The sequence below is a fragment of the Clarias gariepinus genome, chromosome 8 (genome assembly GCF_024256425.1).
Source record: "Clarias gariepinus isolate MV-2021 ecotype Netherlands chromosome 8, CGAR_prim_01v2, whole genome shotgun sequence".
Classification (NCBI taxonomy): Eukaryota; Metazoa; Chordata; class Actinopteri; order Siluriformes; family Clariidae; genus Clarias; species Clarias gariepinus.
Genome location: NC_071107.1, coordinates 14,527,346 through 14,550,318, shown reverse-complemented (window position 1 = coordinate 14,550,318; position 22,973 = coordinate 14,527,346). Strand labels below are relative to the sequence as shown.

General features: G+C 37.9%; 3 protein-coding genes across 5 annotated transcripts in view; 2 read left to right on the top strand and 1 right to left on the bottom strand.

Moving 5' to 3' along the window:
- The window catches only part of vcla (vinculin a), a 51,620-nt gene extending 44,004 nt beyond the window's left edge, over positions 1-7,616 (top strand). The window contains exons 19-22 of one of the 2 annotated variants that reach the window (XM_053501867.1): positions 1,331-1,522; positions 2,500-2,703; positions 4,217-4,321; positions 4,406-7,616. In XM_053501867.1, coding sequence (XP_053357842.1) covers positions 1,331-1,522; positions 2,500-2,703; positions 4,217-4,321; positions 4,406-4,552 — 648 coding nt within the window. In that variant the 3' untranslated portion in view covers positions 4,553-7,616. The remainder of the gene's footprint in view (positions 1-1,330; positions 1,523-2,499; positions 2,704-4,216; positions 4,322-4,405) is intronic. The other variant, XM_053501868.1, reaches the window with a different exon arrangement.
- A 196-nt stretch (positions 7,617-7,812) lies between these two features.
- Positions 7,813-13,970, bottom strand: ap3m1 (adaptor related protein complex 3 subunit mu 1). Its single transcript, XM_053501869.1, has 9 exons — positions 13,733-13,970; positions 12,670-12,950; positions 12,396-12,567; positions 11,571-11,708; positions 11,353-11,438; positions 10,676-10,809; positions 10,381-10,588; positions 9,027-9,171; positions 7,813-8,817 (listed from the first exon to the last, which is right to left on the bottom strand). The coding sequence occupies exons 2-9, from the start codon at positions 12,940-12,942 to the stop codon at positions 8,717-8,719; spliced, it is 1,257 nt and encodes a 418-aa protein (XP_053357844.1). The 5' UTR covers positions 12,943-12,950; positions 13,733-13,970; the 3' UTR covers positions 7,813-8,716.
- A 168-nt stretch (positions 13,971-14,138) lies between these two features.
- Positions 14,139-22,973, top strand: part of adka (adenosine kinase a) — a 154,358-nt gene continuing 145,523 nt past the window's right edge. Inside the window, exons 1-3 of one of the 2 annotated variants that reach the window (XM_053502495.1) lie at positions 14,139-14,299; positions 16,486-16,560; positions 21,069-21,122. In XM_053502495.1, coding sequence (XP_053358470.1) covers positions 14,244-14,299; positions 16,486-16,560; positions 21,069-21,122 — 185 coding nt within the window. In that variant the 5' untranslated portion in view covers positions 14,139-14,243. Of the gene's footprint in view, positions 14,300-15,171; positions 15,267-16,485; positions 16,561-21,068; positions 21,123-22,973 lie in introns of those variants that run through there. The other variant, XM_053502497.1, reaches the window with a different exon arrangement.

The window sequence follows — 22,973 nt, the reverse complement described above, 5'->3', positions numbered from 1 at the left end:
TGTTTAATTTTTCCAGGTTTGGGCAAGAAATACTTTCAGCTTAAAACTATATTTTTATATTTATCATTGTTTTAAAAAATATATATTTTATCATCAGTGGACAAACAAACAGTTCATTATGTTATTACAAGGAGTGTTCAAGTCAAACTGGGACTTGTGATGAAATGTCTAAAAATGAAGACATGATAAAATTAAGGTGTAAAATCAATTGACATCTACAGAAGAGTTCAAGTACAGTACAGTGGTGAGTCTCTTAACTACGGTAAAACATTCGAATGGTGCAAACGCTTTAAAGAATGCCGTACATCCGTGAATGGCGTGGTGGCCCGACCAAGGTGGCTCATAGCCCACTGCAGTCGTTCCCGTAAACATTCAGCGAGTGGAACATCTAAACCTCGGATAACTCCTCAACAACTTGCAGAAAAGACACATCTGTCCGTGCGAAATGTATACACACTTGCACGGTATAGGAACTCGCCTGGGAGTTATTGACACATCCCCCGTACAATCCTGACCTCTGAAGTCCCAATTTGACTTGAACACCCCCTTGTATAGTAGTAAATGTGAGCTAACATCCACACAAAGGTCTGATGTGCTTGTCGATATAAATTAATTTATTTACTTTCTTGTTTACTTCTCCTCCTGACTGAGCTGAGAATCTGTAAATGTAAAAAAAAAAGCAGGGTTTATGGTTGATATTATTTTGGAATACTGTTGGTTTCATAAATGCTTCTGGACAAATCTTCCCAGGTGTAGATTTGGTTTTATATTTGTATTTCATTTTGGTCTGTGGCGCTCAGAATACACTGTTGCACTGTGCCATGCCACTTCTCGGGTCAGCTTGTGGTAAAGAAGGGGAGATACGTCCAGTATTTGGTAGCTGGAGAAGATTAATATTATGGAGAAGATGGTACTGTAGTCTATTAACATGCTTTTAGAGCAGTTGACCTGTTTTTTTTTTTAATGACATTTATTTCACCTATGTACAATAAAGAATGTTTAAAATATAATTGTATTTAATTTGCCTTTTGGTTTTACCACAAGAAAAAAAAAACAGCAAAAACACAAAATTCTGGAAGGTCTTCATATAACAACACAAAATCCAAGTTATTATAAGAACATTCCTGCTAGCTTATCCAACAGGACCACAATGCTGCCTCTGCCCTCCTTGTCCCTAAACCCCATGTGTCCCTCTCTTCTCCTCATTTCTCCTCACCTATTCAGTAGATCTCCATTCAGTGCCACTCATACTAACTCTCTCCTCCTTTCTCCACACTGCTATCCCTCTTTCCCTCCTCCTCCTCCTCTCCTTCCTCCTCCCCTCCCCCAGCCCGAAGTGACAGACGAGCGTTTTGTGACCGCTGCGGCGGACGTAGATATAGACGATGAGGACGAGTTCACAGACAACGAGGACGATTACGAGCCTGAACTGCTCTTAATGCCTTCCAATCAGCCTGTTAACCAGCCCATTCTGGCTGCTGCCCAGTCCTTGCACCAGGAAGCTCGCAAGTGGTCCAGTAAGGTACTTGTGCTTCCGGGCCCTGTGGGGCTGCAGCATCTCTTCTGCATCCAGATGTGACTGTGGGAACAATCAAACCAGCTGCTGCTGTTGCATCACATTTGGGTCCAGTGTCATTTTATTGTTGCCCAGGTTGCTTATGACAATTCTTTGAATGGCGAGTTTGTTGTGCATTTCTTTGATAAACTGATTCTGGCTTCACAAGTCCATCGCTGCTCTTGTTTTTTTTAGTTGTTTTTTTTGGTTGTTGTTTTTGCTTGTCACGCCTCTGGACTGGTTTGACAGAGGAGCCGTTCACGTGTCGGTCTGTGCTACCAGTCACTCAGCTTTCTCCAACATGTGAAGCCAACGATGACAGTTTCCCAATGACTTCAGGGTCACACTGCAATGAAGTCATGACACCTGCCTGTTTATTTTCCGACTTGCTTTTTATTCTAACTATCTAAATTAACCTACTAATGTCGCGTGTATTAACTCAACAAAGGTCATCTGCACGTCTTGAACGCCTCCTTCAGTCTGTGAATTGTGTGTTTTTTGAAGATAAACATTAGCATGATTCGCAGGTGTTGAGTCTCCAACTGGGTATGGACTGATGTACTTATCCTGTTAGAAGGTTATGTATGTTTATTAGGATTCTGGTACTAATTAAGGCATGATGTAAGAATGGAATTGCAGTGAACGAATCTATGATTAACACTTTGATCTGTCTAACCCTCTTGTGAACACAGCACTGCAGCATTAAAGTATATTTGAATTGAATAAAAAAACTCCATGTTATTCCACAGAATTAAAACATGACAGAATATTACCTTTGTAGTTCTAATAAAAAAGAAATTTAACATGATACCTTATATGGTTTTTTAATCTGTTATTTTTTGGCCGTGTAATATTTAAGCAGAGTTTTCACTCGGATTGCATGATCCGTCCAGACCTGTGCCTTTTTCAGAAATCAGTCTTGCCTGGCTCTTGTTTCTCCTCAGGGTAATGATATTATTGCAGCAGCTAAACGCATGGCCTTGCTGATGGCTGAGATGTCGCGCCTGGTGCGTGGAGGCAGTGGCAACAAGCGCGCATTGATCCAGTGTGCTAAAGACATCGCCAAGGCCTCCGATGAGGTCACACGGCTGGCTAAAGAGGTGGCTAAGCAGTGTACTGACAAACGCATTCGCACCAACCTACTTCAGGTCAGTGTGGATATAGTATCACATGTCTTCAGCTTTGTGGTCTTATGATAATATCCTTTATTTATAGAGAGTATTTTACTTCTTAAAGATTAAAAGGGGATCATTCAAATCAAACTGGTACTTGTGATTCAATTTCTTGTGAATAACTGACATTTACAGAAGACTTCAAGCACAGTGTAGTGATGAAACTCTTAGCTACAGTAAAACATTCAGATGGTGCAAAAGAAAGCCATAGGTCCATGAATGACAATTTGGGCTGAGCTGGCTTAAAGCCCACTGCAGTCGCTCTCGTACCACCTGCACATTACAGGAACTTGGCCGGAAATTAATGCCACATCCCCTGTACAGTCCTGACCTCGCTTCAAGCCGTTTCCACATGATTAGTGCAGTAAAGGAGTTCCTTGGAGGCCAACATTTCATTGTGAAGCATGCAATCCGATCACGGCTCCAGCGTACACTGTATTAAGAGAACTTTCTACATTCAAAGTATCCAAGCACTAGTGAAACCCTGGGGTGAGGGCATTAGGTGTAGCAGGGGATTACTGTATATAGAGAAATAATCATCCCAGTTTGATTTGAACGTCCCTCGTATAAAAAAGTCGATTAATGAAAGATGCTTTAATGATGAAATGATGAGATGATTCATTGATGAAATGTTATTCTATAAACTCTGTTATCAGTTGTTATAACCCTTAAATCAAGGTGGTATGGTGGTGTAGTGGTTAACACTGTCGCCTTGCACCTCCAGGGTCTGGGTTCGATTCCCGGCCAGGCTCGATTCCCATCTCTGTGTGCATCTAGTTTGGGGGTTCTCCCTGTGTTTGATGGGTTTCCTTCCACCGTCCAAAAACCTGTAGATTAGGCTAATTGGTGTTCCCAAATTGCCTGTAGTATGTGTCCTGTGATGAATTGGCACCCTGTCTAGGGTGTACCCCACCATGTGCCCTGAATCTCCTGGGCTAGGCTCCAGGCCCCCCATGACCCTGAATACAGTGGTGATGAGGCGGTATAGAAGATAAGAGAGAGAAATAGAGATAACCCCTATATATATATCTTTAAAACTCTTTGTTGGTTATAATGTACCATTGCTTAAATACATCTTAAATGTAACTTTCTAAACATTACAGTTTCTTTTTAATTATTTCTAGATCAGGATCTACAGTTATAAAATTCTCTGTGGTTCAGGAAATGACACGCATTAAAGCATGATTATAATTTATCATAATATTAATAGACACGTAATAGAATATTAATTGAGCTTCATGAAGCATTGTTAAAGTTGTATAATTGGAATGATTTATGAACTTCATGGACTTCATCGGAACTTATCTTGCTCCATCATCATAAATCAAAAAGGAAGCATTTCCAAGATTAAAGCAAACAGTTAATTACATGTCTGAATTTTCATTCATCTCATGTTATTTTCATTTCAAGCGTCTCAGCATTAAAGAGCAGATAGACATTGTTCTTCCTCAGTCCCATGCATTCTTACTGTATGTGTTTCATGGATCAGGTGTGTGAGCGGATCCCTACCATCAGTACTCAGCTGAAGATTCTGTCCACGGTGAAGGCCACCATGTTGGGACGCACTAACATCAGCGAGGAGGAATCAGAACAGGTAGGAATGAAGCTTGAAGCACTTTTTAAAATATTCCTTGAGCTGCGTTTTATAGAACTAATCATGTCATGGTGCTCCATGAAGGCTACCGAGATGCTGGTCCACAACGCACAGAACCTGATGCAGTCAGTGAAGGAGACAGTGAGAGAGGCCGAGGCAGCCTCCATCAAAATCCGTACAGACGCAGGCTGCACTCTCCGCTGGGTCAGAAAGACCCCTTGGTACCAGTAAAGCACCAGCTCCTTCCTTCATGTTCTTAGTCTTGCCTTTATGAACACTAAGATCGATGGGGTTGTGAAATAGAAAGGACACGTTACGCTGATGGACACTGATCATAAATGTTATGAGTTCATGCCTCACTCTTTTGCTTTGTGAAGAAATTATTATTAATTTTTTTTTTTGTGGTTATGGTTCTTAAGGTTTGCGCTTGTCCCTTTATCTCTTACTATGTTTAAAAAATAGAACTATATAGGATGAAGATTTTTTTAAACCTATATTTTTAGTATGTTGGGTTTCCAGAATTGATTGAAATTTCAGGTATATATATATATAAATATATTTTTTTGCATGAAGAGTTTTTTTTTTCTTTCTATTTTGTATTGAACTATGGACTATGGGTCAATCTGGTGAACACCTCTGTCATGAGGTCATAAGGTTTTCATATGGAGAGTGTATATATTTATATTTCTTAACGCTGTCTTCACCTGATTATTAATTCTACATTTCAGTCACTAAAAGCATAACGAGAGAGAATGTTTATAGCTTTACTCACTTATGCTGATTGTATAAGGTATTAATTCACCTTTTCTTAATGAACCTTTGTTATTTAGATTTACTGAAAGAAGGATATGATTGACGTTGCAATGAATGATTGCTGGTTGCCTCACATATCGACACCAAAGATTCTGTTCTAGGTCTATAATCTTAGCACTGTCTGATGAAATAAATATAACTCTAATGTATTTCAGCTTTACTGAACTTGAACTCTGACTTGGATTACCACTCAGTGGTCACCACTTAAAATAGCTTGTGTGTGTGTGTGTGTGTGTGTGTGTGTTAGCTGGCCACTGTAGAAAAAGTTTAAACGTGAAATGACCTAATTATGGTTGGAATGTTTAGCTGAATGTCTGAAGCACAATTCACGCAACAGTTGAACTGTCATGTCCAGTTAACAGATACACATCGTAGCCAGCTTATTTTGCAGAGGAATTGAAATAATCAGTACACTAGACTTGGCTCTGTGTAAGGTTTGTGCAAATCTTTTAGACCTGACATGACCAAGTACAAATTTCTATTAAAATGCTACATATATACATAACTACCTCTACACTTACATTTTGAGAAGTATAAATGTAGAGCTAGAAAAGAAACTGCAGCATATTACATTGTTTATCTGCCCTTTAGTTGTTAACTAAATTCCTCTATTTAAAAATGTTAAAGCCAGACGTGTTAAGGAGTAAAATAAATAAATAAATAAAACCTTTTACAAGCACGTGTTTAAGATGCATGTACAGTAAATGTATTAACATAGGCCATAAAATTAGGGTGCATGTTTTTTGTTTCACTCAGGGAGTTCTTTATCATCACCTGAAAGAGATGTAATCGAATCTATATTGTGGAAATGAGAACATTTGCCACTTTTATTTGTAAGGATTAAAAGATTTAGTCTCAGTAGCGAGACATTTCAATAATGATTATTAAAAGCCGACACCTCTTACAAGAAATAAAACACTTCCGCAAATGATGTATGTTATAGAAAAGAAATCAACAATGGGTGATGCAGTGCACTCCCCAACACTGCGTCTTGCCCCTGGTTGATGATTTTTCTATAACAGCACGGCCGGATGTGTTTTGTTTCTCTTATACCACAGCAATTTGCGGACAACTCCGATAAATAAACTACACTTTTTATACGGTTATAGCTATACACCAATCAGCCATAACGTTAGCACCACCACTAGGTGAACTGATTAACATTGACAAACTATACGCCAGTAAAACGACCAAGATTCACTCTTGCCATGCTGCTCCGATCCCACAGAAGAGCCAATGTAGCTCAAATTGCTGGAAAAAGTCAATGCTGGCCACGATTGAAAGGCACCAGAACAGCCAGTGCATCACAGCCTGCCATACATGGGGCCCAGCAGGCAAAGAGCCCAAGGTCGCCAACTTGGCTTACAAATTCCCCAATCCAATCAAGTGCACAATGGGATGTCACAGACAAACAAGTAGGGAATGCTATGGAGTAGCTCAGTGGTTGAGGTGTTGGACTACTGATCAGAAGGTCCCAGGTTCAAACCCCAGCACCACCACTGCTGGGCCATTAAGGCCCTTAACCCTTACTCAGAAACAGAAAGGCATAATGTCCTCTCTGCTGATGATGCTTTAATTGTGGAGAACTTATTGAATTCTACAAAGCACCAGAGACTCCTTTCATAGGTATAAAAAAAAATCTTCAAAATGCCCAAAAATTTCTGTTTTTATTAATCGGCTCAACATTCAGCTTAAAGTATGCTTGATGATAATTATCTAGCATACAAGTTCCTTCTAAATGAGCTGTTGCTATATAAACAATTAATTATTTTTAAAAAAAGCATTAATAAACTGTAGCAGCACTACTGTTTTATAGAAAAAGATTAACCGGTGTTGTGCATAATTCTTGTTACGGCTGTAATCATGTGAAATTAAAGTTATCAGCGTTTATATTGGCACAATATCTTTGCTGATGATCTTTGGTCTGAAATGTCCTGCTTCCTTGAAACTTTTGTGTATGCTGCATTTTTTTCACTACCTTTACATTAAATATACTGATTAACAAAAAATTAAAACGTTTATTTGAAGCTGGGGAAGAAAAAGCCTTTTTTATGGTTGCCAAGGTGACAGTGGACTTTTTGTTCCCAGGCAACCTGGTGTCTCTATAATCCCAAAACGTTACTTGGCGACCCTTTAAGAAATATTTTTTCATTTATTATAATGCGTGTTTGGAAACTATGGGTAATGATTATACAAGACCCAGGTGGCTTGTTCACACATAGTTAAACATGAAGCGGACGATGCACTGCCTAGATAATACACGTATTTCTAGAAGATATGAATATGTTTAGAGAAATGATTTGGTGCCTCATTGTGAGTGTTTACAAGGCTGACTTTTGTATGTTTGTAATAGCATTTTTCAGGTCAAGATGTCTATGATGTATGAATGTATAGATGACACTACTGTTGATTTGGTTTTAGTGTCCCTTAAACATCTGCTGTGCCTCGGATTAATAAAATTATTCTTGACTTGAATTTGTAACTAAGACCTGCTATTTTTCAGTGTACCATGCATTTGAAATACTGTAAGCAATTAATTATCTACTGTAAGCCTATGATATATACACACACACACACACACACAATGTATACACATACAGTACTTTTTAGCCATTTTAAATGGCGTCTACACTACAACACTAAAAAGTTGACACCACAACTGTTCCACAAAAGGAAAAGAAAAACACACAATGGGCATAATTGGCCAAAATGTTTATAAATGTCAAGGCATTAGGTTTATATATACATATTGTCAAATAGAATTAACTTAATTATCTCTTAATCTTACAAAAGATATCTCCCTTCAGAACGTGAAAAACTCTGAAAGACTCACATACCTGCCACGTCTGCAAGCCGGCTAACTACTAACGTAGGACCTCAAAGTCACCTTTATCACATAGTACCTGCATCAAACTATTTATACTAGCTCATTAGCAGTTCATACAAATACTTCGCACTTTAAACAAGAACCAAGTTCTGAGTTAATACACTCCATCTGCTCTTTACTCCTCTTCCCTCCTGTGTGAAATCTTAGGATGTATAGTGTTTTTGAGTAACAGCACAGCTACTTAAGACATAGCTAAATTTTTAAGAAAGGCCTCTTCAATTTTCTTTTTCAAAAGACCACTTAATACTTTTGCACTACGCTGATGATAGGGCACCTAAATATTTCTTAACTGCTTGGCAAAGACACTTGGAGTGTCTTAAAATGTGCAAGAATGAAAAATGTAAAATATATCCACTATTACTTAGGCTGGTTAAATATATATATCAAGTAAAACGTGCTTTTTCACTGGGTCACCCAGACAGAAATTTGAAAACTCAAATTGGCAACTTCATGAAGCTTCTCTCTGGTTAAAGCAGGCAAGAGCAAGAGAACTCTTTCTGGTGTGAATATGTGAACGTCTGTTGTTATTATTAAGCACAAAAAAGGAATGTTCTTCAAAGTAAAGAACCCCCCCCCCCAAACACACAACACTGGCAATATGAAGTAGTTTGAAATTATTGGAAAATATGATTTGTCACATAGAGGAACATGTTGCTGCCATGTTTATAATGTTTTGTAAAGGTTTAAAGACAGCTTCAGGTTCTCACTTGAAACTTTCCAGCTTTGGTTATATATTTAACACCTTTAAATGGTTTGTATTTCTCTCCGTACATGTCCAGTCGATTCACTTTCAGTCCTGTAGGCAGAGAACACAAACTGTTATTATTAACTGCACGTATAATTCGTAATTAGATCTGTACATAACATCTAAACTGCTTTTAATTAATGAAGCGTTCGTGCGTGTCTCAAGCAGAAAAACTAAAAACCACAAAACTTCACACAATTGGTTAAAGTTGTTTCAATGATTTAGACTGATTCTGTTGCAAGCCTCTTCTTTTGCCTTACCTGAAATAGCTAGCTGTTGAATCTTGAACTGAATGTTTAGACTGGGATTCTCCTCTGGTTTTGGAGAGCCTAACTGTAAGCTCAGACTTCCTTTTAAATTTGGCAGTTTTTGTTGGTTGAGTTTACCAATGTCCCACACCAAAATCTACAACATAGAAATAAATTACAATAAAAAAAAAACGTTTAATTAATAAGAGGCAGAGGAAACCTGTCACAGGCACAATAATATAGTCTGGCAACACTGATAAAAAAAACAATTAAAAAAAGTGCACACCAAGATTTTTTTCGATTACCTTTAGCTTTGCACACATTGTAATGACCAGTTCATGTGTGCAAATGATTCCCTTTCTTTCACAGTTTCATAATTCTTCATGCTTCTTGTCTACTGATCCATGCTTCGTCTTTTTTTTAACAATTTTAAACTTTTGTTAAATAGAATTTCATGCCCTTTCATGTAGTGTGCTGTAACTTTTCTGTATTTAAATCTTTTAATGATCTTGATTGTCATTTAGATAAAACTTATTTCAATTTAGACATTACATAAAAAGACGAACCTGAAAAATTTATTATTCTAAAATGCTAAATTGTTAAGACATGTTAAGTGACATGGTTGTGCTTTTATAAAAACTGTCGCTCATGCAAATTGTTGTTGTATATGTGTAACAATAATTATTGGGCAGTTTACAAAAAGGAATTTTTACTGATTTATGGTCACATAATTTTAAATGTTTTATGGCCACATAACCTAAGGTACCTGTCTAATCTGGAGCATTTAAACAATACCACTGTGGTTAGTAATTTAGGGGAAAAATACCTAATTTTTTAAGCAACACTTTTTACAGGAAATATGCTTCTAGAAGCTTACACCAATTTTAGTATAAAAAATAGAAATAATTTGCTTTTTAAATTATAATTGTTTTAAGCGAGAAAGTGCAACGGCTGGAGTGATGCAGCCCAATAATTTGAATCTTTAAAAATAGTGATTTCTTTTTTGGCCAGGCATTGTTTCCAGGACACACAAACCGCAGCCTGTGAAACCCATAACAAACGCGATTTCACATGCTGACAATTTCTACTGTATATAGGTTCTGACAGCTACAGGTTTTCCTAAACTAAAATCGTTATTTCTGCAAAAGAAATTGTATATATACATTTAACTAGTATTGCTTTAGCCATCTTTGCTTCACAAGAGCATTAGTTAACCCGTCTCCTTACATTTGCAGGAAGTAAATATGATGCAAATAAAAACAATTAATGAATTGTATTAAGTGTATGAATTATAAACCTGATAAAATAAAACATTTTCCTCAGAGCATATTTCTATTTACTTCAGTGGAGAGAAACTGTGCTTCACCTTGGTGACTGGGTCATAGGTGTAAGTGCCCTGAGTTGCTGTGAGATTGGCACTGAGGACAACTTTTGGCATGTGTATTGTGACTCCCACACACTCTATGGTCTTCCCCATGGTCTGCTTTGGACCCACTGTGATGTCCAGCCTTCCAGAGGATCCGGTCTCAAAGAAATTTATATTCTGCTTCACATACACTGGGATTGCAACCAAACTATGAGAGAAAAAAAAAACACCTATTAACTGTGCTATGGCATCTGGAATTCTGGTTCTGATTATGAGATCAGAGAATGGTTCTTACTTTTGTGCAGTCACGTGATAAGAAATAAGTCGGAAGTTTCCATCAGGGGGGATGAAGGAGAGAACCTTCTCAGACTCCCATCTCTTGAAACGGACACATGGATGGAAGCTCACATCATCCAGTAGCCTGGGGTTCTGCAGGGAGCAAATGAACATGACTAGATATCCTGCTTCTCTATCTCCAACAGGATAGAGCCATAAGCCGTAGGAAATAAAACAATACATGAGCAAATAAAACGCATCTATAAAACCATGCACTCAAACACTAGTGTGTTGGTCAGCTCCATGCACTGGTTGCCTGGAAACCTAAAGTAATTACATGTGGTGAGCTAGTGAAATGCATTAGTGTAGAAACAAATGGGTTATTGAGTTGCAGGAAGGGGAAGACTGTGTGGTCACAACATTGTCTCCTGATAAAGATCAAGAGAAGCACATTGTGTTTACAACCTCGACAAAAGGTCAGCACTGATTGTGGTGTTCTGGCCATAGATTACAAGTTTTATTATTTTCTCTCAATGTCTTTAACTGCAACATGAATCTGTATAGGAAGCAGGATGTCTGTATCACTTCTTAGTCCACCACTGCACAGAACCGTATTATTAATCTACAGTGCAAATTAATCTATAGTGTAAATGTCAGTGGCTGTATCGTCACATGGTATAAAAACACATAACTCACCATAAATGAAAGTGTAAGATCAGGCATTCCTGATAGTTTCACACAAGCATCAATTACTCCCTGGATTTCTGCAAACACTGTTGTGCCTAAAATAAAAGAGAAAAATAAATAAAAAATAAACCCTGTGCACACTTTTAATACCTGATATGTGCAAAAAAAAAAAGACATATTTGGACCATTTCTCATTTTCACAGTCAAGAAATGTAGCCGAAATATACCAGATTTATCCAGGATGGCATCAATTTCTTCCACCACGTCAAAATAGGCCTCGTTATTGGTGTATTTTACAGCCGCTCTCCTCCATGGGATAGTGGATAGTTGTCCAGAAGGGAGAGTATTGCCAACATTGCTGCTGCCTAACAGGAATATAGGACAGACAGAATATGAAAGATGTGACAAGGGCATATGGGCAATTTAAAGGTCAATGCTTGGAATAGCATTTTTTTGCATAGTAACAATGAGGGCACTTTAAGACCCTACGTGCACACTATCAAAGTCCATTTTTGCAAAAATGTTCACAGTTCCTAGCAGAGAACTAAAGAAATTTTGGACCACACACACATCATATAGGAATCATACAAGGCAAGTGTTTGTAGCTGTGTTACTGGAATACCCCGTAATTATACATGTATTAATACACCGTAACTGTATTACTTCAACCTACATACATTGGAGAAAATATATTCAAATGTAACTAGTCACACTGCTGTTTCCACAGAAACTGCAGCTCAGTGGAAAATGAAAGGTCACATGTTTTTTGAGGTCACTTGCTAGTGTGAATGTAGGGTAGGCTTGTGGAAAGTAACCATGCAGCGAGTGCCCTGCTCTTATTCACCACCAGAATGTGAATGTGCAGGGCCAAAGCCTGAGTTTACTCAGCTCACCCAGTTGAGAATTCTCCTCTTCATAAATTACTGTAGTACATTACACGTACAAAGTAAGGATATTTTCAGATTCTGAAGAGCTCTGTTACTATACAAAAGACAGTTTAAAAAAAAAAAAAAAAAAAAAAAGAACAAAAAGAATGAAAAAGATGAGCCTACCTGTGATGCTGTTGACCACAGTGCGCAAAATGTTAGGAGGTTTAATAAGTTCTTTCAGGATGTTGGACTCCGTGGCCAGAGGGAAGCCATTATCCAGCATTTCTTCGAGCAGCTCATATACGATTACGACATTGTCCTTGATCGTAGCTTCTGAGCATTCACTGAAATAATCCTGTATAACGCATTAGCATGTTCAGATCCTTTAATAGACTGTATACACACAGACGTGTGTGGAGAATCTAATACATGTTATCTGCGGGAAACTGATTTTTACCTGAAATGTCTCAGCAACACGATGAAGAAATTCAATAACAAACAGAGGGGGGACTTCTGCCTGGATGACAGAGACAAAAAAGATTTTCTCTCGATAGATATTAATGAGGTAGTGATGAGGTGTGCAGATCACAGGAGGCACGTTATCAGGTTCCCCTGCTTTCTCCCGAGCTTCAAAAAAGTAATCGCAGACAGAGCGGCTGATCACACTCTTCCAGTGTTTTTCCAGAAATATGTCACCGGTACTGTTAATCAGGAACAAGCTGTGAATCATATTGTGCGCTGTGGGAATAAAAATAATAAAGATTAGCTATACTGGGGAGAGAGAGAGAGAGAGAGAGAGAAAGAGAGAGAGAACGTTATGTTATTAATCCCAAAAGTAGAGAATTGTTACAGCAGCCTGTTAACAGATTATACAACAAATAAGCAAAAAGAATAAATGATAAAATACATAAAACCTATGATTCACATTTCAAAATTATTTAAAACAATAAATTAAATACCTAAATTATTGACAAACTCTATACAAATTCCTGACTATGCTTAAATCAGCTGTAATAAACTGCAGCCTTATTTGTGATTAAATATTTGCACAGCTCCATACCGCCATTTCGACTTTTTATGAGATTAACTGTGCAGTAGCAGCAGCAACAGAAGGTAAAAGCTTTAATAGTTTAGAGAAGCTTCACTCTGTCTCAGGCTGAGGATCAGAGACCTGTGCAAATCTCCAGGTACCTGTAACTACTGTAAAATAATACAGCCCGACTGTAAACAAAGATCCCACCACGATAGTTAGTATTGTAAAGCCCATGTAACATTTCTTATTAAGATGACATTACTATTTTAATAAGATTTGTACATCAGTTAAACACCAATAACACTCCGGCTTCCTGGACAACTTCAGTAGGCTCGAGCTGAAACTTGTTTGTTTAGTGAGAAGTTATACACCGATGTCTCAACAGCTTTCTGTCCCATTTAAACTGTTCACGTTACAATAAAAACACCACGTATGAACCAACACACTGCACAAATACAGAAGTACAAATATATAAAATTATAATTACCTTTTTCACTCGGAGAGAGTAAAAGAAAAAGTCCTCGGTGGCAATATGGCAGTAGTTAGAGTCCTCGGAGGCGTGTTTACTGAGATGCCTGTTACAAAAGTTCGCTTTCCAAGTGATTGCAAAATACTGAGTAAACTAAAAAAAACTTACATAAACCCACAAGTTAAGCCTATATTTAAAATGAAACTTACAATATTTACAAAATCTGTCTAGTTTTAGAAAACTATATATAACATTTCTCGGTCTGTTTTTCTGCTCAGGCAGTTGTCTATATGTCTGTGCCAGGCCCATGAGGGTTGAGTCCCAATCAGACTCAAAAATTAGAGATAGTGCACTTGAGTATCGCACGGACACGCTTACTTCGTACCCTAGTTAGTACGAAGGGGTTACGGAGAGATTTAGGATCCAGGTGCTTTCACCGCGCTTTCTAGCCGCTATTCCTCGTTTAGATTTGCTCAAGCAAGGTGGTAGGGACGTGTTTTTGTTATTTTCCTCTGAACATCTATAAGACATGGCGACAGGAGAGCCCAGAAGCAAGAAAATTAAACTTGAAGAGAAGACAGTCAGGTGAGTTCATTGTTAAGAATTTGCAGTGCTTTGAAAAGGTTTTTGTGTCATGCGGTGGCTGAGATCCTGCATCGGAAACATCATGTGCACTTCAATGATCCGGTCGTTAATTAACCTTTATTTAGGAATGTTTTAAGATTAAATCATGTGATCAGTGACATTGTAGCTGTACGTCACCCTGTTTTACACTGTTACTGCAACAAGTCGGGTTTGGTTTGGCAAACATCTGCAGTTTTTTTTTTCTAAAAGTAGTGTGGACTCTTATATTTAAACTGTTGCAAACGATATATTCACAGATCTAAGCTTTTATACACGATTCGTATGAAGTTCAGAGTACAAATCAAGCTCCACAGTTCAACCCCCTTGTGGGTGTGTGTTGTGATTGTGCACATGAGCTGGTCTGGATGTAGTCCAGGGTTCACGGTTTGTCCTCTGTTCAACACTCTGGAGCTTCAGTGTCATTGTGTCCTGAGAGCTGACAGATGTTTAAAACCAGCTTGCACGCACACACACACACACACACACACACACACACACACACAGAGAGAGCTATAAAGTTAGTCCTTCTACTTAGAGCACGAACACATAGCATCGCATAAAAGCTATACTGTTATACTACCAGTTCGGAATTTGAGCCCGATATAGTTTTCAGGGAGTAAACTAATACTCAGCAAAATAAATAAAAACTACTTGTACAGAAACCCACTAATCACTCAAATTCAGCACAAGACAGCACGTGTTTTCAAAAGCGGTATTTCTCCCTTTATAGCTCCTCCCGCTTTCCCCCTCCACCCAATCGCTGAGTAGATATTTGTATATTCCCGCCCCCATCTCACGTAGCCAATCAGCTGCAAGAGCTCGTGCCTTGGCTGCAGTTATTCACTGCACACACTGCTGGTGTAAACTGTATTTAAAAAAACGACATATTCTGTTTACATTATTATTATTAACTCAGGAATATGGCCAGGTAAGTGTGCCTTCTCGCATTATAGGAATACTGGTGCTGAGATCATAAAAAAATAATAAAAACGTGCAGTTTGTCTCCCTTTTATATGTATGATGTTTTTACCTGCAGAAAGTCTTTATGCTGTGATATGTTTGTACTATAGTGAATCAGAGTTATAGAGTTATTTCTTATTTGTATGGTCTGCATATTTATTTAGATTTTGTTTATTTATAGCATCTGATGATATTTATTAGGCTTACTAGTTTTTAGATCATACATTTATGTGTCATGCATTTTTGTGATTCATATTATTAAATTATGTTGAACATTTCTGTGACTCCTATTTCAAAAGGTAATGACATCTGTGGTAATAACAAAATTCCTAGAAGGGCTGCATGTCCAGTTGTGGTCAGTTAATTTAATCTCAAAGTGTACCTGGCTGATTTGTGACGACGACGAAATTTCATGATGTTCCCTTTTGATCTTTGAATTTTTTTCTTTCATGATGTTCCCTTTTGATCTTTGATTTTTTTTTTTTCATGATGTTCCCTTTTGATCTTTGAAACATGGTATCATGACCTAGTTTTTACAGACATTTATTTTTAAGAGACATAGATCACATGCTGTTGCCTTATTTATTGATTTCCTGCATGTTTGTGCTGCTTTGTTTGTCCAGACAACTTCAACATAATTTCACAATCTGGTTGAATGAAAGAGTAGTCTTTGACCCAGCGGTTTCAATGATTTTCTCTTCTAACCATTTAACTACACAAGTGATTTTCAGTTCTAAATCTAGCATTTGCCAGAAATAAGGTTGATATTTTAAGAAGCACACTTAATCTTTAAACAGCATGGTTAGAAAAAGTAAAAACAAAGCCCTTTAACTTTGCAATAGGAAATTTCTGTTTTCTCTGGACATATTTAAGAGAACAGAGTATTCTACGTTTCTGTGCAAGCTTGAAGCTTTCTGACAAATGCAGCATATATGTATGCTTTTCTGCTTGCGTAAGTGTGTGTGTGTAGTAGTTTCATGCCTGACTGAATGTTCCATCTGTGTTCACTGCAGAGTGAAGTCCCAAAAGATATCATTTTAAGAGCAAACACTCAGAACTTGCGTTTACTGGGCAGATTATAAATTAGGTTAATCATGGAGGTGGAATAAATGACTAGAATGTGTTTGAATGTAATCATGCATATTGTAAGCTTAATCAAAAACATATGCGTATTTGTGTCATTACAGTCAAAATGCTCTTTTTGGCATGGGAAATCCCCTACTGGACATTTGTGCTGTGGTGGACAAGGATTTTCTGGACAAGTAAGTGACATGTCTCATGGCAAAGTTTGCAAGCTTACACTAGGCATATCAGGAAAAAAAGAATACAAAAAAACTCATTATAAAAATACTAATCTAATCCAAAAAAAATATCTAAAAGCCATGCTGGAGCATGAAATGGTTTTGTTGTTAGTGAGAGGTAGATATCATGACTTTTTTTTTAGTCATCTTAAAAGGGGACTTAATTTCTATTTAATGTCTCAACTGGCGTATTCCTTTAAGGAGGTGGCATGTGTGGGAACCCTGTTGGCAAAATGACTCCTCTTGTTCTGACACGTAGGCCTGTTTACACGCCTGCCGTTCCAGTGCCAGCCAGAAACTGCTGCCACTCACCACTGGCTGTTCATTCTCACGTTGCATTACTTCTAAAACACAGTGAAAGTACTGGATTCTAAGATGTAGGAGGATGCAATACAAATGTGTTTCAGAGAAGTATTTTATAAGCAGAAGATTTGTACCACGTTTGTCAACCTTTATAAATGATTTATAAATCTTTAATAATTTTCTTATCCAAACTGACTTAAAATTAAAGTTTCGTATTTCTTTTCCTACTTACTTTGTATGTTAAATATCTGTAAATTTCCAGAACAATGATTTATATTCTCTGCTGCCAACAAAACTCTGTAATCAAAACCATCACAGAAAAATAAAAGTGCTAAAATGATGATTAAATGGAGCTACACCTGGCAGCTCAGCTATTGCACGTACTGTAACTGACCATAGACGTATACGCTAATGCAGCCTCCTTTATTTTTTTTACTTTTTTTACTTTTTGTTATGAACAAAACCATCATGAGTCATGGGTACAAAATACTAATTACAGTATAACAAAAGTGTACTGCCTGGGATGATAATAGGCCAATCCGTCCCTGTGCAACTTAAACGGAACAATGTAATGCAATAAAAAACAAATGACTAGAAAACAACTGACTAGTCTAAAATTGACTAAATAAAATTTCTCCTACAATAGTGTATAAATAGGGGGAATAGTAAAAGTTTTTCCAGTTTTTCCAGCGTCTAGGTGTTCTACATAGTTCAGAAACAGTTGCCAAGTGTCTATAAATCAATTTGTGGATTCCTTTGTAGAATAACAAATCCTCTCAGGCTGTATATAAGGCGGGTCATTTTCCAATGATTTATGAGAAAGACTCGAAGACCAAATTCCAGAAGCCAGTCAGTTTCAGTCACATCCAAAACACGATTTAGTGTGGCTACAATCTTTTTACATTAATCACATTATAGGGTTTGAAATAAGCCGATTTAACTTTGGACACATTTCTCCTTTTATATGGTGATGATTAGGCCTGAAACTAATGATTAATTCGATAATCAACTCATCTATTGATTATTGAAATGATTAATCTGATTTACGTCTGTCACGAATGACTCAATAGCTCTAGAAAAATAGGTCATTTTGTGCATGTGGTACTTAACAGTCAAGATAATAAAAATGAATGCTTCATTAAAATAGGTTTTTAATTAACGTTGTTTAATGAAACAAAATCTAAAACCAAGGAAAAGCAAAGTAGTTGCAGTAAAATATTGATTACTATTAATTAAACTTTAAAGGCGGCTGGCAATTAAGGGAGCTGAAATGTTTCGAAAACTGAGATAAAGTTTGTGGTGAATGGCCGGGTCAAGCTAAGCGAAGGGCCGGAGAGTGAGGTAAGTGAGAAAAGAACACACACGCCTGAGGAGAGTGTGTGTGTTTGGGCGTGTGCACGTGTTGAGGTGTGTGTGTGTGTGTGTGTGTATTTGTTTTGCTCGAGTTCGAAGTGAAATGTTCCCACACTCAGGAGAGTTCTGCTTATTAGGGTACTTGCCATGACGGTGTTGCGCACAAGAATCAACCGCGATGACGTCATGAACAAATCGACAATTCAATTTGTTGTCGACTAATTTGATTATTGATTCTAGTCAATAATGTTGATTAATTGTTACACCCCTAATGATTATTTTTTTCACGTTACTAAGTGGTTGCATGTGACAAAGTGACTTATCTCGGATATCAGTGTAAACAAATCCAGGAGCTCTAGGATACGACTTGTTTTTTTTCTAAATTAACTGGAATTTAAACTGGAAAGTCAAGTCAGGTAGGCTTGACTTTATTGTCACTTCAACCCTATACAGTTTAGTACATTAATAAAACTGCATTACACTGATTGTGTAAATGCCCTTGGAAGTGATTTTTCCTAATAAATTAGTTTAAATCCTGCTTGATGAACCCAATAATTTAAATAAACATAGGTTTTAAAATATCTCCCTTGTATGTTAAAGGCTTCCTACCTTATAGCCTTTAGGAACCTTATTTTACTATATGCATATATATATATGCATATTATATGTGTGTGTGTGTGTGTGTGTTATACTATATAGTAAATTCATTTGGAGATGTAGAATGAAATTAGACATGGATCTTGAGCTAATGCTAGTCTTCATGTTTGTTTTATTGTTGTTAGTGTTCAGCAGTTACAGCTGCAAACTACTAAACTGCGAAGACAAGAAACTAAATCAAGCGAAACACATTAGTGCAAAGTTGAGAGTGTGGATTAGTAAGCGGTTTAATGTGCAAGTTACACAAACACTTGTATGTGACTAGATAACAAACTGACAACATACTGTAAACCTGCAGTCAATGAACAAATTGAATTCATAAGTGATAGACATGGCGGCACAGTGGTGTAGTGGTTAGCATTGTCGCCTTGCACCTCCAGGGTCAGGGTTTGATTCCCGGCCAGGCTTGATTTCCTTCTCTGTGTACATGGAGTTTGCATGTTCTTCCTGTGCTTGGTGGCTTTCCTCTGGGTACTCCAGTTTCCTCCTACAGTCCAAAGATATGCAGGTTAGGCTAATTGGCGTTCCAAAATTGTGTTTTCAATAGTCAATTCAATAGTGTGTGAATGGGTGTGTGAGTGTGTGTATGTGTGCGCCCTGGGATGGATTGGTACCCTGTCTAGGGTGTACCCCACCTCGTGCCCTAAGCCTCCTGGGATAGGCTCCAGGCCCCCGCGACCCTGAATGCAGGATAAAGGGATATAGACGGTGAGTGAGTAAAGTAATAGACATTATTATCTCTTCAATAATATTGTCAGAATATTGAGACGTGATCTAGCTCTGTAGCAGCAATAGATCTGTCCCTCTTTTTCTGCCTGAGGAAGTTTATTGAGTTGGTATTTTGTATTTAGAGAAATGCAGCCGCTTGGAAAATCAATCTGTGTGACTGTAATGCCTCATCTAAACCCATGATGCTTTTAATCCTTTTGAAATGTAAATATGCATTCATGCCGTAAACTTTATATCAATAAAGAAAATAATTTGGAAAAGATGGATAAAGTTTTTCGGGACTGAGCTTCAGAGTAAACTAGTGTTTAGAGTTTAGTTTAGTATGCATTACATTGTACTGACTAATACGTAGTTCCATCTTATGGTTAATTTTAATCTACCAAGTCTAATGTTGAACGTCTGCCCTGTGATCACCCCGACTTTCTCACTGCAGTAGATATTCAGCCCACAAAAAAAAAAAAAAAGTCAGATAGGAGGCTTGTAATGTGCATAGTTTTTGATAATGTAACAACATAAAAATATGTTTCTGTTGCACTCCTTGGAAGCTTCTGCACTTGGAACAGAATCCTTTATATCTGAGGCTGATCAAAATAAAATCCAGCTAATTCTGGTCACTGGCCGATGGTGGCTTCATCTCTAATGTAAATGTATAAAATATATCGTGTATAAGAATGATATACATACAGTATACAGAGGGGCCCAAAAAATGATTTAATGAAATGCTTCTTCTGTTTACATTTGACAGCGAAGCATAAGGTGCGGTACTCGTGGTGGTTTTGGAGACATTGTGATAAATTGGTGTGTGAGTCACCATAGGCCCAAGATGTTTTGTTTATCCTTTTTCTCTCTCTCTCTTACACCCCTCCCCTCCCACACACACACATGCACACGCATACACACCCCTAAACCTTTACACTCTATCTTTTATCCACTCTACACTACCTTCTTATTTTATTATTATTTAAAATTTTTCTATTATCCCATAATATGAACTTTTTGTTGTATAATTATTAAAGACCTCTGGTCCTGACAGCCCCGGCAGCACGTGCACTAAGTCTTTGCATTTGCTGGTGAACTTTTCAGTTTCTTTTCTTAAATTAAGCTGTAGCCAATAATGCCTTAGAGGTTTATTGACTTATAATTACAGGATATAATTAAGCATGAGAATGCTCAGCTGTAAAACTACTAAAATAACTAAAATAAGTAATAAGAATAAAACTGCCCTGTTCACTTGGAGTGTCTGGGCTTAAACACTTGTCAGCATTTTAATATCCCTAGGCCTGCCAACATCAACATCAAGCAAGTACCGTTTAGGTGAAAGTCTATGATTGCAAATCTGTACACTGGGTTAATTTTTTTTTTTTTTTTTCGGGGTTTGTTGTTTTAATGAAACATTCCTAATGTACTAATCTTCTTGTCCTCAACAGGTACGGGCTCAAGCCGAATGACCAGATTTTAGCAGAGGAAAAACACAAGAAATTGTGAGTTCTAAGTTGTTGTTTTTGTTTATCCAGCATATCTCTTTATAATCATATAAACATTTGTCAACTGTGTGATGCCATCCTTTTATAGTACTGTATGTTCCTTGTTTATGCCGTTAAAAGGTGATATTAAGTTAATTACATGTCCTCATGTTTAAAATCGTTTTATTTGTGTACACGATCCACACAGAGATATTTAAACTGGGAAGTCTTTGTACTGCATCACAGGCAGTCATATTTTTCTTCATATCGTACTTTTAATATTGTGCATTTAAGGATGAATAGGAAATGTAATCTTATTAAACAAACGTCAGGATCTATTTCTCATTTAAAGACATTTTTAAATTTGACATAATATATATATATATATATATATATATATATATATATATATATATATATATATATATAAATATCTGTTGTATATTATGTTCACAGTATGCTTATAGCATTTGGTACTCACAGGAAATAGAAAAATAAGAAGGAAATAAAAACTCCTTTACAGTTGGAGACAGAAAATATTGTTTGTGTCACATCAGTACTATTTGAGGTACAGTACAAAAAAAAAAAAGGATTTACCCCTTACTATTTTTTAAAATATATTTTTCATATTTACTTTTAATATTAATATACATTTTATTATTATAACAACAAAAAAATCAGGATGGGGCAAAAAACAGCACTGTAGCAGTAAGTATATGGGCGTTGGTGGCTCATTGGTACTGTAGGTCTCTTGCCTGCCATGCGGAAGGCCTGGGTTAATTTCCCTCCCAATACCCAAACCCCAGCCACTGAATGCAGTGCCAGTTCCAAACCCGGATAAAATAGGAGAGAGAAATCCTGTGCCAAGTTGTGTTCAGGTCAGATTGTCTGCTGTGGCGACCCCTTGATGGGAGCAGCCAAGAGACTAACAACAATTTGTCAAAAGCTAGCTAACATCGGAGAATATTTTTAAATAAAATAAGAAACTCTAATTTTTTTTAATAATTAAAAAGCTAGCTGGTTAACTAATGGTAACCTGTGATGGGTGTTTGGGTGGTTTTTGCGCCTTGCTCACTCCGAAGGCTCCCTATAGAGGCGGCATCCATCTGCAGGTGTGTAATGGGGCGGAGCCGCCTGATTTGGCGCGGATGAATAAATGGATCTCGGACTGATGCCACGTTCTAAAAGCGAGACGGGGAGAGTCCAGAGTAAAAACGGTGAGAGTTAAAAGTCGGAGGTTAAGGCTCAAAGCCTAACATTGTGCGGTGAAGGATAAAGGCGAGAGCGGCATGATGCCATGCAGTTCAAGGACTACAAGGTGCGTAAGACGAATGGACTGAGCACCGCTTACTCCCTTGTCATAGCTCACGGCACAAAGGTGGACGGACTGAATATCGGCAACTCACCTGTCAGAACTTACGGCACAAAGGTGGACTGACTGAACACTACCGATTCACCTGCATAAGCAGGAAAGTGGCCTGTAAGAAGGGCGAAGTCATGTACCCCGGGAACCTCAAAGGCAGATCGCCAAATGCTGCTAAGGAAAGGCCTGCACAAGCCGCCGCAGCACTTTTCATGCCTGCCAAGTGTCAGTCTGCGACCCAGCCACGAGAAAGGTAAAGGCTGTTGTCATCACCACTAAGACCCTTGTTCCCAGCTGGGAAAGCCGCCCAGACGATGAACGTCATAAAGCTTCCTGCCTGAGGCCCGGCTCACCCTGTCCATGAAGCTGCGTCAAAGGGCCGGCAGGAGCCGCTGCCCACGCTCATGCTCTCGGCCACTCCGAGTGCTCCTCTTCCAGCCGCCTGGCCCAGCATGTGCAGCCCTAACTACTTTCCTCCCCTTTTTTCCTTCCTCCCTCCCTCCTCA